Genomic DNA, 16,432 nt, shown 5'->3' with positions numbered 1-16,432 from the left:
AGACTGGTGGGGGTGCCTGGGTGGCTCAGTCAGTTTAGTGTCTGACTTTGGCTCAGGTCATGATTTCACAGTTCATGACTTCAAACCCCGCATTGGGCTCTATGCTGACAGCTCAGAGCTTGGAGCGTGCCTTAGATTCTGTATCTCCCTCTCTCTCTGCCCCTTGCTTGCTCACACTCTTATCTCTCTCTCTCAAAAATAAATAAACATTAGGGGCGCCTGGGTGGCGCAGTCGGTTAAGCGTCCGACTTCAGCCAGGTCACGATCTCACGGTCCGTGAGTTCGAGCCCCGCGTCGGGCTCTGGGCTGATGGCTCGGAGCCTGGAGCCTGTTTCCGATTCTGTGTCTCCCTCTCTCTCTGTGCCTCCCCCGTTCATGCTCTGTCTCTCTCTGTCCCCAAAATAAAATAAATGTTGAAAAAAAAAATTAAAAAAAAAAAATAAACATTAAAAAAAAAAAAAAAGAGGGGCGCCTGGGTGGCTCAGTCGGTTGGGTGTCCGACTTCGGCTCAGGTCATGATCTCGCAGTCCGTGAGTTCGAGCCCCGTGTCGGGCTCTGTGCTGACAGCTCAGAGCCTGGAGCCTGTTTCCGATTCTGTGTCTCCCTCTCTCTCTGTGCCTCCCCCGTTCATGCTCTGTCTCTCTCTGTCCCCAAAATAAAATAAATGTTGAAAAAAAAATTAAAAAAAATAAATAAACATTAAAAAAAAAAAAAAAGAGGGGCGCCTGGGTGGCTCAGTCGGTTGGGTGTCCAACTTCGGCTCAGGTCATGATCTCGCAGTCCGTGAGTTCGAGCCCCGTGTCGGGCTCTGTGCTGACAGCTCAGAGCCTGGAGCCTGTTTCAGATTCTGTGTCTCCCTCTCTCTCTGACCTTCCCCCATTCATGCTCTGTCTCTCTCTGTCTCAAAGATGAATAAACGTTAAAAAAAAAAAATGCTTTTTAAAAAAAAAAAAAAAAGAATGGTTATGGGTGCACAACCTGGTGAAAATGTTAAAAACCACTGAAACACACACTTAATTGTTTAACTTAAAAATTGTTTAATCTAGGGGCCCCTGGGTGGTTCACTCCGTTAAGCATCCAACTCTTGGTTCGTGGGATCAAGCCCCATGTTGGGCACTGCACTGGCAGTTTAGAGCCTGCTTGGAATTCTCTGTCTCCTTCTCCCTCTGCCCCTCCCCCACTCTGTCTCTCTAAAAATAAATAAATAAACTTTAAAAATTTTTTAAAAATTGTTTAATCTATTTTACCAGAAATGGCTACTGATTCAGCTGAATTCCTTTGGTCACACTAAGCCCAGACATCCGTATACTTTTGTATTTGCTATTTTTTCTCCAGGGACTTGCTTATGCATACTCTCAACCTCTTTATCTCTCAGGGTCTTAGTGTTGCTCTTGTAAATGTGGATTTTTTTATTTGGCAAAGGCAGCCTTGCACCCCATACCCACCTCTTCTCCAGTGAATCCATTTCTCTAACCATTGCCCATGAAGGGTTTCCACCTATGGCTTTATTGCCCCTCTCTGGTATTCGATGGGTGGAGTCTCTCCTCCCTAAATCTGTTCTCTCTTGGTCCGTAACATCACCCACCCTGGCTTCCCTCCTCCCTCCTAGGCCATTTCTTCATCTGGCTGCCTCCTTTGTTTTTCCCACAATCAATTGCTTCTTTGGCCACCATCCCTAGTGCTCACCTAACATAATGAGAAGTCTACAAGGCTCTGGCCTACCTCACCCTGCCCGCTCTCCTCATCTCTTTCTCTCTGATGCCCCACATCCCCTCCTGCATCATCACGTACTGTACCAGTCCCTGTGTGCAGCAGTCTTCCTTCCCTACCCCCAGGTTAGTCTCTCCTCCTCTTACAGCTTCCTGCTATTATTTTCGTTCTTTTCCCTATTACAGCTCACATTGATGTTTTCACGATTGTTTGATAAATAAACGGCCATCTTGCTTTCTAGCTGGACTGCTCCATGAGGCTGGACACACTGTTGTATTCCCAACTATACTCCGCAGGGGATCAACGTGCCAACATCTGAGATACTCATCAAATGTTTGCCGATTCAAATGAACTGGAAGACATATTCCAATGTATTAAAATGATTGCCAACGACATGAGAGATTCTGGACGCAATTTCTTAATCTCACATTTTTCTGTACATTCTGAGTAGAATTGTTAGAATCAGAAAACAACAAAGATATGCACTCAAGATATGGGTGCCCACTGTTCACTAGCACTGGTTCACCTCCATCTTAGTTCAACAAACATTTCTTGGGCACTTTCTGCACGATTCTAAGGGCCAGGATACAGCAGAAACAAGATGTGTACAGTCCAGTAGGGGAGATAAACACATACAATGCATCATGTATCAATAAAGCAAGGAAACAGGATGGGGAATGTGTGTTGGGCAGGGACCGTTGCAATTTTAAATAGAGAAATCAGGAAAGGGCTCACTGAAAAGGTGATGTATAATGAATTGCAAGTGAGGAAGTGAGCCCAAATGTATTGGGGGGAGAGGATCCCACAGCAGAAAGTGATTTCAGAGGTCCTGAGATAACATGACTGGCATTTGAGGAATCGCAGGGAGGCCTTGAGACTGGAACAGTGTGACCAAGGTGGGTATCAGAGAAGGGGCTAGGGAGGTGACAGAAGCTGTCAATTAAAACACTGCCAGGCCAAGGCACCTGGGTGGCTCAGTGGGTTAAATGTCTCACTCGATTTTGGCTCAGGTCATCTCATGGTTCGTGAGTTCGAGCCCCGCAGACAGCGTGGAGCTTGTTTGGGATTCTCTCTCTCTCTCTCTCTCTCTCTCTCTCTCTCTCTCCCCCTCTCTCAAAATGAACTTAAAAAACAAAAGCAAAAAAACCATTGCCAGACCAAAGAAATGATGGAAGACAAAGGAGATAACCTGATTATGGTTGAAGGTACTTGCTTCCTCTCCCCCAGTGAGGATTATCTATCCCTGTCCCAGTGATTTCAGGCTTGTTGTGGACTTGCTTTGACAAGAAAAGGTGAGTGGAAGTGCAGGTGCTATTTCTGAGCAGAAGCTTTCAGAGCCTCTGGATGGATCCACTGGTCCTCCCTTCCCTCTGCCAGGAGGCCAGCAATGCCCCAGAGAGGCTGCTCCCTGGCCAAGCGAAGGCAAAATGAAGTAGAACACTGGCGTTAGGAGCCCTTTTGCTGTCGCTTGTTACTGTAGCATAACTTACCTTAAGCTGACTCATACAAGAAACCATTAGAAGTACTGCTTTAAGGTTGAAATTCAGAATGACAAAAAAAAAAAAAAAAAAAAATTGACATTTCAAGTGGTGGCAAGGATGTAGATCAACAGGAAATCTCCCTTGTTGCTGGTGGGAGAGCAAAATGGTACCACCACTTTGGAAAGAACTTTGCAGTTTCGTACAAAGTTCAACACAGACTTACCACATGACCCAGCAATTGCGCTCCTAGGTATTTATCCAAGAGAAATGAAAACCTACATGTTAGAGACTGAATGTGTCTTGCCCAAATCTATGCTGAACTCCTAAGCCCCAAATAATGGTACTTGGAGGTGGTGGCCTTTGGGGGTGATTAGATCTGAGGGTAGAGCCCACATGAAAAGGATTAATGCCTTTATAAAAGAGACCCCTGAGAGCTCCCTCACCCTTTCTACTACGTAAGGACAGTGAGAAGACAACCAATCTGTGAACAAGGAGGCAGGTTCTCACTAGACACCAAACCTGCCGGTGCCTTGGCTGTGTGCTTCCCAGTATCCAGAACTGTGAGAAAGAAGTGTTTGTTATTTAAGCCATTCAGTCTATGGTAGTTTGTTATTGCAGCCTGAGGATTAAGAGAAGTTGAATTTTATTTGAGATCTGTTCTCCTGGAGAAATTCCCTCATCCCTCTGTTCCAAGAAATGGCTAACCACACAAAGGACCAACTTGCTCTCACATATTCCAAGATTAAGACCCAGGAAGACAGGGGCTCCACTCTTCCTCAGTTACTCGATCCTTCCTCATGTCTCCCGTAAGACTCATGGATGACTCCGTTCTTTATCTGACTCTATAAAATTCCAGGCCCCCTTTCTTTTCTTTGAGATATTACACATTGATGAATACAAAGAGGGCTGCGGATTAATGAAACTAGAAATACGGTGGCAACCATCATGAACATCCTGTCTCATATGGGATTAGACAGCACATCTGGACCTTCCACACACATTCTTAGGCTATAGACTTCTTCCAGGATGCTGAAAGGTGTGTTCCTCTCACCAACCTAGGGTGTGGGAGGTGTTAAGTAGAGGTAAAGGGCATCTGTTCCTTAATTTTTCTGAAATTTCCTTTCACTAATGGCTGTTCATTAATAGGACTTAATTTACTAGACTAGCTCTGGCAATAAGGGCTGTGTGGATTCCCAAGCGGCACCTGGCTGAGTAGGCCGTGCCTACTCTCAAAGCAGACAGAGACCAGCAGAGGATTTTGTTTTTCAAGTTGTGTTTATTAACTTGCTGAGAAAGAAACACACATTGAATACCTCACCAAACAGGAGCTGGGAAGGTTAAAGGTCTGTAAGAACTAGAATGGGAGTGTGTTAATTTCCTATGGCTGCTGTAGCAAGTTAACACAAGCTTTGTGCCTTAAAAATACACACATATACTCTCTTACAGTTCTGGAAGCCTTAAGTCCAAAAATCACTTTCACTGGGTTCACAAGGTGTCAGCAGGGCTGGGGTCTTCTGGAGGCTGTGGAGGGAGAACCAGTTTCCCTGCCTCTGCCAGGTTCTAGGAGGGTCCCCATTCCTTGGCTCATGACATCTCTTCCATCTTCAAATGCATTGGTCTAACTTCTGGCTCCATCATCACCTCTCCTCTGACTTTGACCTATTGAGGACCCTGTGATGACACCGCCCCCACCAGATAACCCAGCATCATCTCCACATCTTAAGATCTTCATCACTCCCTCAAATTCCCTTTGCATCTACACTAACAATCAAAGGCCCCACGGATTAGGATGTAGACACATTTGGGAGGCCATAATTTAGCCTTCCAACAGGAGTTCCTGATTGTTTGTTAAGGAAGAATTGCAACCCAGCCTGTGGGAGGATGGGGGAGGTCTTGGGTCTGGACATATGGTTAAACCTAGTCATACTGTCCAGGAGTCAGGCAGGGCTTGTAAGGGGTGATGCACCAGGCTCCTCAGTCTCTGAGCCTCACGGTCTTGGCGCTTAGCCCTGCCACAGATGCAGCCCAGCACCCAGTTGTAATAGCTCTGAAGCAAGCGTCTTCCTCCCCCACTGCCCCAACGGGGCTCTTTTCCTAACTTGTAAGAAAGAGTGGTGTAAATTGGCAATGGCCCTGCTGGAGTATCAGAAAGGAGCGCAAGGAAGAGAGGGAAAGGGCAGGCAAGTATTTTCTATAATGCGTGTTAGTTTTCTATTGTTTCCGTAACAGATTACCCCAAACTCAGCAGCTTAAAACAACATAAACTTATTATCTCACAGCCTTCACTCAGTGACTCTCAAGGGGAGCCACCCCCAGGGCTCTGCAGACCTGCCAACCAGCCTGGGCAGCTCTCCCCTGGCCAGCACTGTATTTCCTCAGGAGGGATGTTCCCAGATCATCCTAGACCTCTCAACAGCCTCCCACTCCCTATTTTCTCAGCCCTGTTCTCTCCTCACCTCCAGGTCTCCAAAAAAGGAAATTATTCTTATGCCTTGGGTCATGGGATGCCCTGACTTGAGAGAAACTTCTTCCTGGATGCCTTTCATCCATACTTATAGCTGCCCTGTGACACTGAACTAGCCCCTTTTCATTAAAAAAAAAAAAAAAAAAAAAAAGTCCAAAGAAACCCAAAATTTGCCTTTTGGCTTTCTCTTTTTATTCCTTATCAAAATATTATAGCAACAATGTATATTTTACTATAGAAAAAATCAGACATGAATGGAGGCCCCTAAGAAAGCCATGTTTATTTCTCTATGACAAATTTCCAATCTACATCCGTATGTGCACATATCTTTACATGGCTGTAGTAACAGCAAGCCTTCTATTTTATGCTTTTTTTATTGTTGTTGTTGCCTTCCATATTATAAGCATTTTCAACATGGTAACAAAACCTTTATAATCATGGTTCGGCATGACTGCATGGAACAAATTAGTAGTGTACTAGATGAACAATGGGGAGTGATAACAGAAATGTAAGAACTCGTTCTATTTTTATTTCCACAACTAAAGCAACGCATCACATTTCTCAGCAGCAACCCTTTCCATCTCAGTACAAGCCCGCTCCAGTATTAAAAGGGAGAATTTCATTGTTCATTCACAAGCAACGTCCTCACCTACTTGCCCCTTCTGAAATAAATCCTGCACATCTGACAAGGCTGTAACATAGAAATACGTACAAACAGCAAAATCTAACTGCGATTCTGTGGTTGCCGTGGGGTGGAGTGTTGTGGGGTCTACCACCAGGATGTCTTTGTTGATACAGAGTAGACGGTAAGAGCTCCTGCCACTACTTCCACTTGATCCTAATAAAAGTTTGCTTATGTACGGGGCAGATGTTCCTCATTAAAGTATTCCACAGACTGATTACACACTGAACACATCCATGGGTTCTTTCTTGTTTAAGCACTCTGACGCATCTTCAGAGTACCTTCTTGACATCCACAGATTTTATTCCAGTGTGTGTGCTACTATGTTTGGTACTAGCTGCATCATTCCTGAAGCCTCTTCTACATTTACTACTCCCCTGTGTTTTCTCCAGGAGTTCCTCAATGTATAGATTTGATAGTATGGCTAAGGAATGCCTCACATTCATCAGTTCACTGAATAGCTTAAAACATTATTGTCTGACAGGGAAAAGTCACCTCTGAAGACATTCCTCCTTCACACAGCTTCTTGAGAGCCAGTCAGTAGATGAGTGTGGCCCACAATCATTATGTTTCCATGGGCTGCTCTCCAGAGTGTTTTCTTTGATGTCGGATGAGGGACGAGCTCCTTCTGAACGTTTTCCCACACTGAGGACACTGGCTGGGACCCTCCCTGCTGTGGAGTCTCTGATGTACCGCCAAGTGAGAGTTCTGCTTGAAGGACTTTCCACATTCAGGACACTGGTATGGGGTCTCCTTTGTGTGAATTCTCTGGTGCTTGGTCAGACAGGAACTGTCCCTGAAAGCTTTACCACACTGATTACACTCGTAGGGCTTCTCACCAGTATGAGTCCTCTGGTGCCGGATGAGGCCAGCAATGTTCCTGAAAAGTTTCTGACACTGGTTACAGCCATAGGGCTTCTCACCAGTATGAATCCTCTGGTGCCTGATGAGGTAAGCACTCTCAATGAAAGTTTTCCCACACTCTTTACATTCATAGGGTTTCTCCCCAGAGTGAATTTTTTGATGCACAATGAGGTGAGAGTTTCGGTTGAAGGACTTCCCGCACTCCACACATTCAAAGGGCTTCTCTCCAGTGTGAGTCCTCTCGTGCTGGGTAAGGTATGAGCCATCCCGGAAAGCCTTTCCGCATTTGCTACATTCATAGGGCTTCTCCCCAGTGTGGATTCTGAGATGCACGGTGAGGTGGGAGATGTCAGTGAAAGGTTTCCCACACTCATTACATCTATATGGTTTTTCCCCTGTATGAGTTCTTTGATGCAAAATCAGTGATGAATTTCGGTTGAAGGTTTTCCCACATTCTAGACACTCATAAGGTTTTTCCCCAGTGTGAATTCTCTGGTGTTGTGTGAGAGCTGACCCATCACTGAAGGCTTTCCCACATTTATTGCATTTATAGGGCTTCTCTCCTGTATGGATTCTTTGATGCACGATCAGGTTGTAGTTTTTGGAGAATGATTTTCCACATTCAGTACAGGTATAAGGTTTCTCTCCAGTGTGAGTTCGGTGATGCAAAACAAGAGAAGAGTTCCGTTTGAAGCATTTGCCACATTCACTGCATTTATACAGTTTCTCTCCAAGGTGACTCCTCCTGTTTTCATTAAGAGATGAACTCAGGGTAAAGATGTCCCCCAAATCCTTACCTTCATACAGTTTCTTCCCCTTTTTCCGTACTCTTGGTTCACCAAGAGGAGTAAAATGATTGAAAGATTTAACACTTTCAGGGTATTTATAGGGTTTCTCTCTTGTTTGATCTCTTCCGAGTTGAAAAACCTCGCCAGAATGGTCGAAGGCTCTTCCACAAGCATCACTGTCACTAGTTCTCTTAGCTACATAATTTTTTGCACAACTGTGTAAAGCTGGGTCGCAATCCAAACTTTTAACATCTGAGTCACGTATATGAAAACCATTTGTAGGAACTCTCTTAGATGGCAGAAGGTCTGAACTTGCACTCAAACGCTCCCCAAGTCCAGAATATTCACAAATTATTTCCTGAGTCCCTGGTTTCTCCTGAGTTAAAGCTGACTGCCTCAAATGTCCCTCCCAGTTCTTACAGTCCCGATTATTACCTAGAATGGAAAGATGGGAACCCTCTCTTGCAAATCCTTCCATTTCCACGTCACAGGATAGTTCTTCCTCAGGAATATTCTGAGGTGTCATTTTCAATCTCATTTCCCAGGCTGAAAAGTAAAGAATGAAAAAGACTTAAGTACATAAAGTTATATCTGAAAGGGAATAAAAAATGATGACAGGCCAGGTATGTGAACCCATATTTTTATTTTGTTATTAATTTTGCCCGGCTTATTTTTTTATTGAAATAAAGATGACACACTATGTTACATTGGTTTCAGATGTACAACACAGTGACTTGACAAGTCTACAGGTTATGCTATGCTCAGTACAAGTGGCTACCATCTGTTACCATATAACACCATTACAGTACCATCGACTATATTCCCTGTACTGTACCTTTAATCCCATGACTTGTTCACTCCGTAACTAAAAGCCTATACCTCACACTCCCCTTCACCATTTTGCCCATCCCCACATCCCTCCCTTCTGGCAACCATCAGTCTGATCTCAGTTTGATTCGACTTTTTATATGTTTGTTCATTTGGGTTTGTTTGATTCCCCATATAAATGAAATCATATGGTATGTCTTTCTCTGCTTGACTTATTTCACTTAGCATAATAGCCTCTAGATCCATCCGTGTTATCGCAAATGGCAAAATCTCACTTTTTTATGACTGAGTAATATTCCATCATATGTACATAGCACAATCTCTATCCATTCATCTATTGATAGACACTTGGGTTGCTTCCATATTTTGGCTATTGTAAATAATGCTGCAATAAACAGGGGGGCATATATCTTTTTGAATTAGTGTTTTATTTTCTTTTTGGGGGTAAATACCCAGGAGTGGAATTACTAGATAATATGGTATTTTATTTTTAATTTTTTCGAGGAAGCTCCCCCACTGTTTTCCACAGTGGTTGCACCAATTTACATTCTGCGCTGTGTATTTTTACTTTTTCAAATTAATATCTGTATAAGGGGAAGGTAAAGTGAGACTTCAGGGATGGAGGCAAGAACAGGTTAAAAGAGCCATACGGCATTTCATCTTCCTAGAGAAGAAGCAGGAAGAAGGGTAATGGAGATGAATATTACCAAAAGAATGAAAGTGAGATGTGGGAGATGAGAGGCCGGGTGTCACTGCTCACTGGAACACCACCTTGGCTACTGTGTGCTTATTCTACCACCCACTACCCATATCAACAATCAGGACACATTTTCAAAGCCCCGACTTCACAATGTGCTTATGACAGTGCTGAATGAGCAGTTTTCATCCCGGCTTTGTGGTCGAGTTCTGCTTCCACTCCATGACCTGGAAGTTCTGAAAGTCCTGGAGCTGTGAATGACCACCCCTCACCGTTATTGTGAGGACTAGGTCATGTCTGAGTCTAGCTCTGACATGGGAAATGGATGCCATTCTGTAAGTGGCTACCAGTGTCTCCACCATTACTGATTGTCCTCTAACCACCCTCCCAACCCTTTGCATGATATCAAGACAAATGACTCCTCATTTTTTGTAAGCAAAATGAAATAAGATCCTTACCTCAGAAAGAAATATTTTTTTAAATATTCTAAATGGAGAAAGATCCCAACGTAATATCAAAGTTTAAATCATGTAGGACACCTTCATGATCAACAAGCAAAAAACCGGGGCACCTGGGTGGCTCAGTCAGTGAAGCATCTAACTCGATTTCTGCTCAGGTCATGATTGTACAGTTCATGAGTCCAAACCCTGTGTTGGATTCTGTGCCCTGACAGCCTGCTCGGGCTTCTCTCTCTCCCTCTCTCTCTGCCCCTCCTCAGCTCATATTCGTTCTCCCTCCCTCTCTCTTTATGGCGCCCCCCCCCCCGTCATAAATAAACCTAAAAAAAAAAAAGGAAAACCATACAGATAAAGATGAACAAATGTGGTATCAACGTTTGAAATTTCCACACCAACAAAAACACAGTAAGAGTCAAAACACAAGTGGCAAATGGAGAAACAATATTATAAAATACAAAAGAGGCAAAGGAATAATGCCCAAGATCTATAAAGAATTCTTACAGAACAGAACAAAAAAAGGGGGGAAGGAGATACAAAAAGGCACTTCATGGAGAGAAAATTCAAATATCCTGAACACAGGAGTATCTGCTCATTCTCACCATCACTGAGACAATTATAAATTGCAACTTTAAGAACACAAAATATGTAGGGGTGCCTGAGTGACTCAGTTACACATCTGACTCTTGATTTCGGCTCAGGTCATGATCTCAGGGTTGTGGGACTCAGCAAGGAGACTGTTTAAGAATGTCTCTCTCCTAAAAAAAAAAAAAAAGTCTCTCTCCTTCTCTCTCTGCCCCGTCCTCATTCACATGTTCACTCTCTCTAAAAAAAAATTTTTAAAAAAACCCACAAAATATGCACTTTTCATATGAGTAAAAATAAAACAAGCTGTGAGAATAAAAACCATATGCAGCAACCATCCAAATATAAAATGGGCATATTCCACTACCCAGCAATTCCACTTGTAGGCATCTCAGACTCAAAAAACATAGAGTCTCAAGCATAAATAGAGAGCAATCTATACCTAAGAAGATAGTCTTAAAGACCAGCAGAAAGAAGAGAGAACACTGGTGAAGGAGTAAAAAGTATCGTGACAGACCACTTAAGAGAAAAATAGAAACCTGAAAGTAATGGAAGCCTACTTCAAAAGTGCTGAGGGAGAGGCAGCTCTTTCCACCCACGGACCCTGTCCCTGTGCTTTCATAAAACCATCTTTTTCTGCTCTGGAAAAAAAAAAAGTGCTGAGGGGGAAAACCTCTCAGATACACTATTAATCAAGAGTGAGGGTGAGAAGGGGCATCTGGGTGGCTCAGTCAGTTAAGCGTATGACTTCGGCTCAGGTCACAGTCCATGAGTTTGCACCCCATGTCAGGTTCTGGAGCCTGCTTCTCTCTCTCTGCTCCCCCCCAACTCATGCTCTTTCTCTTTCTCAAAAATAAACATTTAAAAAAAAAAAAAAAAAAGTAAGGGTAAGACAAAGAGAGCTTCAGAAAAACAACAAAAATTTATCTCCAAGGACATTAGCCAGAAGAATTAGAAAAAGTTGTTTTCTTCACCAAAAAAACTCACAAAAAAACAAAAACAAACAAACAAACAAACCCAAAACAAAACCCAGAAGGAAGAAATGCAAAGAAAAGGAAATGATGAACATGGATTTAAATCAAATCCAGGGGCTCCTGGGTGGCTCATTCAGTTAAGCATCCAACTCTTGATTTTGACTCAGGTCATGAACTCATGGTTCATGGGTTCAAGCCCCAGGTTACGCTCCAGGCTGACAGCACAGAGCCTGTTTGGGATTCTCCCCCCATATCTCTCTCTCTCTCTCTCTCTCTCTCTCTCTCTCTCTCTCTCTCTCTCTCTGCCCCTTCCCCGCTCATACTTATGTGCTCTCAAAATAAATAAACTTCAAAAAATATATAAATCAAATCTAGCAATGACCATATTATATGCACCAGTATCATATAAAATGCAGCAGTAACAACTGGATGAAGAGCCATGAGTCAATAATTAGAGCCTAACAAATGCTTTCCAGGTGCAAGTGGAACATTTGCTAACACTGACAATACCAGGCCAAAGAACAAGTTCAACCAAAGCCACACCACAGTATGACACGGACCATAGCCTCTTGACTACAAATGTGGTCATGTTAAAAACGAGTAGCAGAAAGAAAACCAAACATAAGAAAAACAGTAAGTGGAGTGGCTAAGTGGCTCAGTGGGTTAAGCATCCAACTCGTGATTTTGGCTCAGGTCATGATCTCACAGTTCATGAGTTCCAGCACAGCATCAGGCTCTGTGCTGACAGAGCAGAGCCTGCTTGGGATTCTCTGTCTCTCCCACTCTCTCTGCCCCTCCCCCACTCATGTTTTCTTTCTTTCTCTCTCTCTCTCTCAAAATAAGTAAGAAACTTAAAAAAAGAAAGAAAAACAGTAAGTAAAACAAACCTCTATTTTTTTTGGAAAAATGAAAACCTATTTCTCAGTAATTCACAGATTAAAGAGAAATCTCAACAAATTAGGAAACACCTAGCACCAAACTAAACAATGGAACTGGTGTATCTCAAAACATGTGGCAAATGAGGATGCAGCTAACAGTTCCTCAGAAAGTGTTGGCCTTGTGGGGTGCCTGCACAGCTCAGTTGGTTGAGCGTCCCACTCTTGGTTTTGGCTCAGGTCACGGTCTCACAGTTTGTGGGATCAAGCCCTGCATCAGGCTGACAGCACAGAGCCTGCTTGGGATTTTCTCTCTCTCCCTCTCTCAAAATAAACTTAAAAAAAAAAAAAAAAAAAAAAAGTTGGTGGGGCACCTGGGTGGTTTAGTTGGTTAAGTGTCCAACTTTAGCTCAGGTCATGATCTCGCGGTTTGTGAGTTCGAGCCCTATGTTCTTATTTGAAATGCCGCCAGTCTGTTATTTGAAAAGCCTGACAAAACAGACACACTTTGGTGAGAGTGATCATAAAAAAAAAAGTCACACAAGGGGCGCCTGGGTTGCTCAGTCGGTTGAGCGTCCGACTTTGACTCAGGTCACGATCTCGTGGTTTGTGGGTTCGAGCTCCGTGTTGGGCTCTGTGCTAACAGCTCAGAGCCTGGAGCCTCCTTCAGATTCTATGTCTCCCTCTCTCTCTGCCCCTCTCCTGCTCGCGCTCTCTCTCTCAAAAATAAATATACATTAAAAAAAAAAAAAGCACATATAAGCATTATCAGTCATGAGAAGGGGATTTAACTAAGAAACGGTAGAAAGTTACCAAAACGGCAACTTGGATTTATCCTAGGAATGCAAGGACTGGGATACATTAGAATGTCAATTGATACAATTCCCCATATTTTCAGATAAAAGTAGAAGTCCTCTACACCCTATCTCAATAAATTAAGAAAGTAATTTGTGGAAATCTCACCCAGATTCATGATCAAAATGCTCTCAATTAAAGTGGTAGACCCCTTTGGTGTGCCTGAGTGGCTCAGCTGGTTAAGCGACTGACTCAATCTCAGCTCAGGTCTTGATCTTGGGGTCATGGGTTCAGTCCCTGCATTGGGCTCCACACTGGGCATAAAACCTACTTAAAAAAAAAAAAAAAAAAAAAAAAAAAAAAAAAAAGTAGACCCCTTTAACCTATATTAATAAATTCTGAAAGTACTTTAAGGAAAACTCCAATTCCTGATGAAAATTCTTAACAATTAAGGATATAAGGAACCAAGGTAAATATCACACCTAATAATAAAACATCAGAATAGTTTACTTTAAAGCCAAGACCAAGACCCTAGAAACCTGCTACATCCACAGGATTCAATAGTGATGTGGAGGAGCTAGCTGCTCAAGAGGGCCATGTCCCAGATGTCACTCCTGGTCATTATGAGTTCTTCACCTACAGGAACAGGCCTCCTGAGGCTGCCTTGCCACCATACTGCATGTTTCCCATACTAGACCCTCTGAGTACACTGGGGCCTGGGTGGCCTTGGATGTCCTGTGAAGACAAGATGGAAAGCACCTTCCTAGAGGTCTGTAGGGGAAGGATGAATGTGTGTATTTAAAAGAACTAAGTCAGACATATACACCATGATACCACTTGGGGAAATTTTTTAGACATACAAAAATTCTGGAAGTAAAAATATTAAAATGCCCTGGCAAGATACCTACTAAAGCTGTGATCATGACTGTTCTGGGAATATGGAAAATAGGCCTTAAGGAGTAAAGGGAACATCCATTTAATCTATAATAGATGCTTCCTTTATTGAAATAAGAGTTATTCACCCTTAAGAAAGTGAAATGACAACCCACCAAATGGGAAAGAATACTTACAAAGCATACACCTAATAAATGATTTGTATACAGAAGATATTAAAGTCTTACAACTCAAAAGCAAAACAATCCAAATTTTAAAAATAGGCAAAAGATAGGGGCACCTGGGTGGCTCAGCTGGTTAAGCGTCCAACTTCAATTCTGGTCATAATCTCATGGTTCGTGAGTTCAAACCGTGTCAGGCTTTGCGCTGACAGCTGAGAGCCTGCTTTGGAATCAATCTCTCTCTCTCTCTCTCTCTCTCTCTCTCTCTCTGCCCCTCACTCTCCCTCTCTTTCTCAAAAATAAATATGTAATTTTTAAAAACAGGCAAAGGATCTGAATACACATTTCTCCAAAGAAGACACCCAGACGGCCAACAAGCACATGAAAAGATGATCGACATCATTGTCATTAGGGAAATTCTAATCAAAACCACAGTGAGATGCCACTTCATACTCACAAGTGTTGCCAATATAAAAAACGGACAATAACATGTGTTGTGAGGATGTGGAGAAACTGGAACCCAGTTTCCAGTTGGTGGGAATTAAAATGGTACAGCTGCTTAGGATAACAGTCTGACAGCTTCTCAAAAAGTTAAACAGAGAGTTATGTTACCCAGAAACCTACTCCTACCTATCTACTCAAGACAAATGCAAACATACATCCAAACATAACTTGTATGTGAATTGCAAGTTCACAGTAGCTCTATTCATAATAAACAAAAAGTTGAAACTCAAATAAAATGTCCATCAACTGAAGAATGGCTAAACAAAATATGGAAACTCACACAACGGAACATTCTTCAGCCATAAGAAGGAATGCGGTACTGATAAATGAATGCTTCAACAACATGGATAAACCTTAAAAACATTATCCTCAGTGAAAGAACTCAGACACAAAAGACTATACATCGTATGATCATATTTATATGAAATGTCCAGAACAGGTAATTCTATATAGACAGAAAGTCAATTAGTGGTTGCTAGGTGCTAGGAGAAAGAGCATGGGGTTTCTTGTTGGCCTGATGAAAACATTTGGAATTACATAGCAGTGATGGTTGCTCAGCTTTGTAAACATACTGAAAGCCACTGAATTGTGCACTTTGGACGAATTTATGTATGGGAATTATATCTCAATAAACCTGTAATAAGTCAATGTATGCTTAATAAATTTGATAATTATTAAGTTATTAATAAAGTGTCCAAATTTTGATCTTGGCACAGGTCGCGATCTCACAAGTCATGGACAAATGGACAAATAAGCACAATGAAAAAGATGCTCAATCAGGGAAATGCGTATCAATACCACAGTGAGAATCCACTTCATGCCCAGTAGAATGGATATAATCAGTCCCACTCCTAATGCAGTTATCCAAGAAAATAAAAAAATACATCCACCCCCACAAAAGTATACATGAATGTTTACAGAAGTGTTATTCCTAATATCCAAAAAGTGGAAGCAACTCAAATGTTCATCTACTAATGAACGGAAACAAATGAGGTGTATCCATACAATAGGACATTACTTATACATAAAAATGAACTAGGTACTGATAGATGCTGCTACAAGGATGAACCTTGAAAACATTGTGCGAAGTCAAAGAAGCCCCCCCAAAAAGGACTATATATTGTATGGCCATTTATGAACAGTTTAGAATAGGCAAATGCATAGAGACAAAAAGATTAATGATTGCCTAGGGCTCAAAGGGATAAAAGAGATGAGGAGTGGCTGCTAATTGGCACAGGTTTTCTTTTCCTTTTTCTTTGGGGGGAGGGGGCAGAGGTTTTCTATTGGGGGATAATAAAAATATTTTAACTTGATAGTGGTGATGGATGCACAATATAGTGAATATACTAAGAAACACTAAATCGTATACCTTAAAGGGTTAATTGTATATACCAATAAAGCTGTGATTTATATCTCAATTAAGCTGTCTTTAGAATTTTTAATTTCATATTTATTTTTGAGAGAGAGACAGAGCGTGAGCAGGGGATGGGTAGAGAAAGGGAGACACAGAATCTGAAGCAGGCTCCAGGCTCTGAGCTGTCAGGGCAGTCTGACCAGAGCTCTCGATCATGACCTGAGGCGAAATCGGAAGCTTAACTGACTGAGCCACCCAGGCGCTACTCAATAAAGCTGTCTTAAAAAAAAAAAAAAAAAAAGGTGATGAGTCTGCTGGGGT

The 16,432-nt window shown here is 42.4% G+C and overlaps 1 protein-coding gene across 1 annotated transcript; it reads right to left on the bottom strand.

Annotated features, from left to right (window-relative positions):
* Nucleotides 1-6,440: 6,440 nt before the first annotated feature.
* Nucleotides 6,441-13,391, bottom strand: ZNF329 (zinc finger protein 329). The gene is made up of 2 exons (XM_007093510.3): nucleotides 13,367-13,391; nucleotides 6,441-8,535 (listed from the first exon to the last, which is right to left on the bottom strand). Exons 1-2 carry the CDS (start codon nucleotides 13,374-13,376, stop codon nucleotides 6,902-6,904), a joined length of 1,644 nt encoding a protein of 547 aa, XP_007093572.2. The 5' UTR covers nucleotides 13,377-13,391; the 3' UTR covers nucleotides 6,441-6,901.
* Nucleotides 13,392-16,432: the final 3,041 nt, after the last annotated feature.

This window comes from Panthera tigris, chromosome E2 (genome assembly GCF_018350195.1).
Source record: "Panthera tigris isolate Pti1 chromosome E2, P.tigris_Pti1_mat1.1, whole genome shotgun sequence".
Lineage (NCBI taxonomy): Eukaryota > Metazoa > Chordata > Mammalia > Carnivora > Felidae > Panthera > Panthera tigris.
The sequence above is the reverse complement of the archived record's forward strand: the minus strand, read 5'-3'. Positions and strand labels throughout refer to the sequence as shown.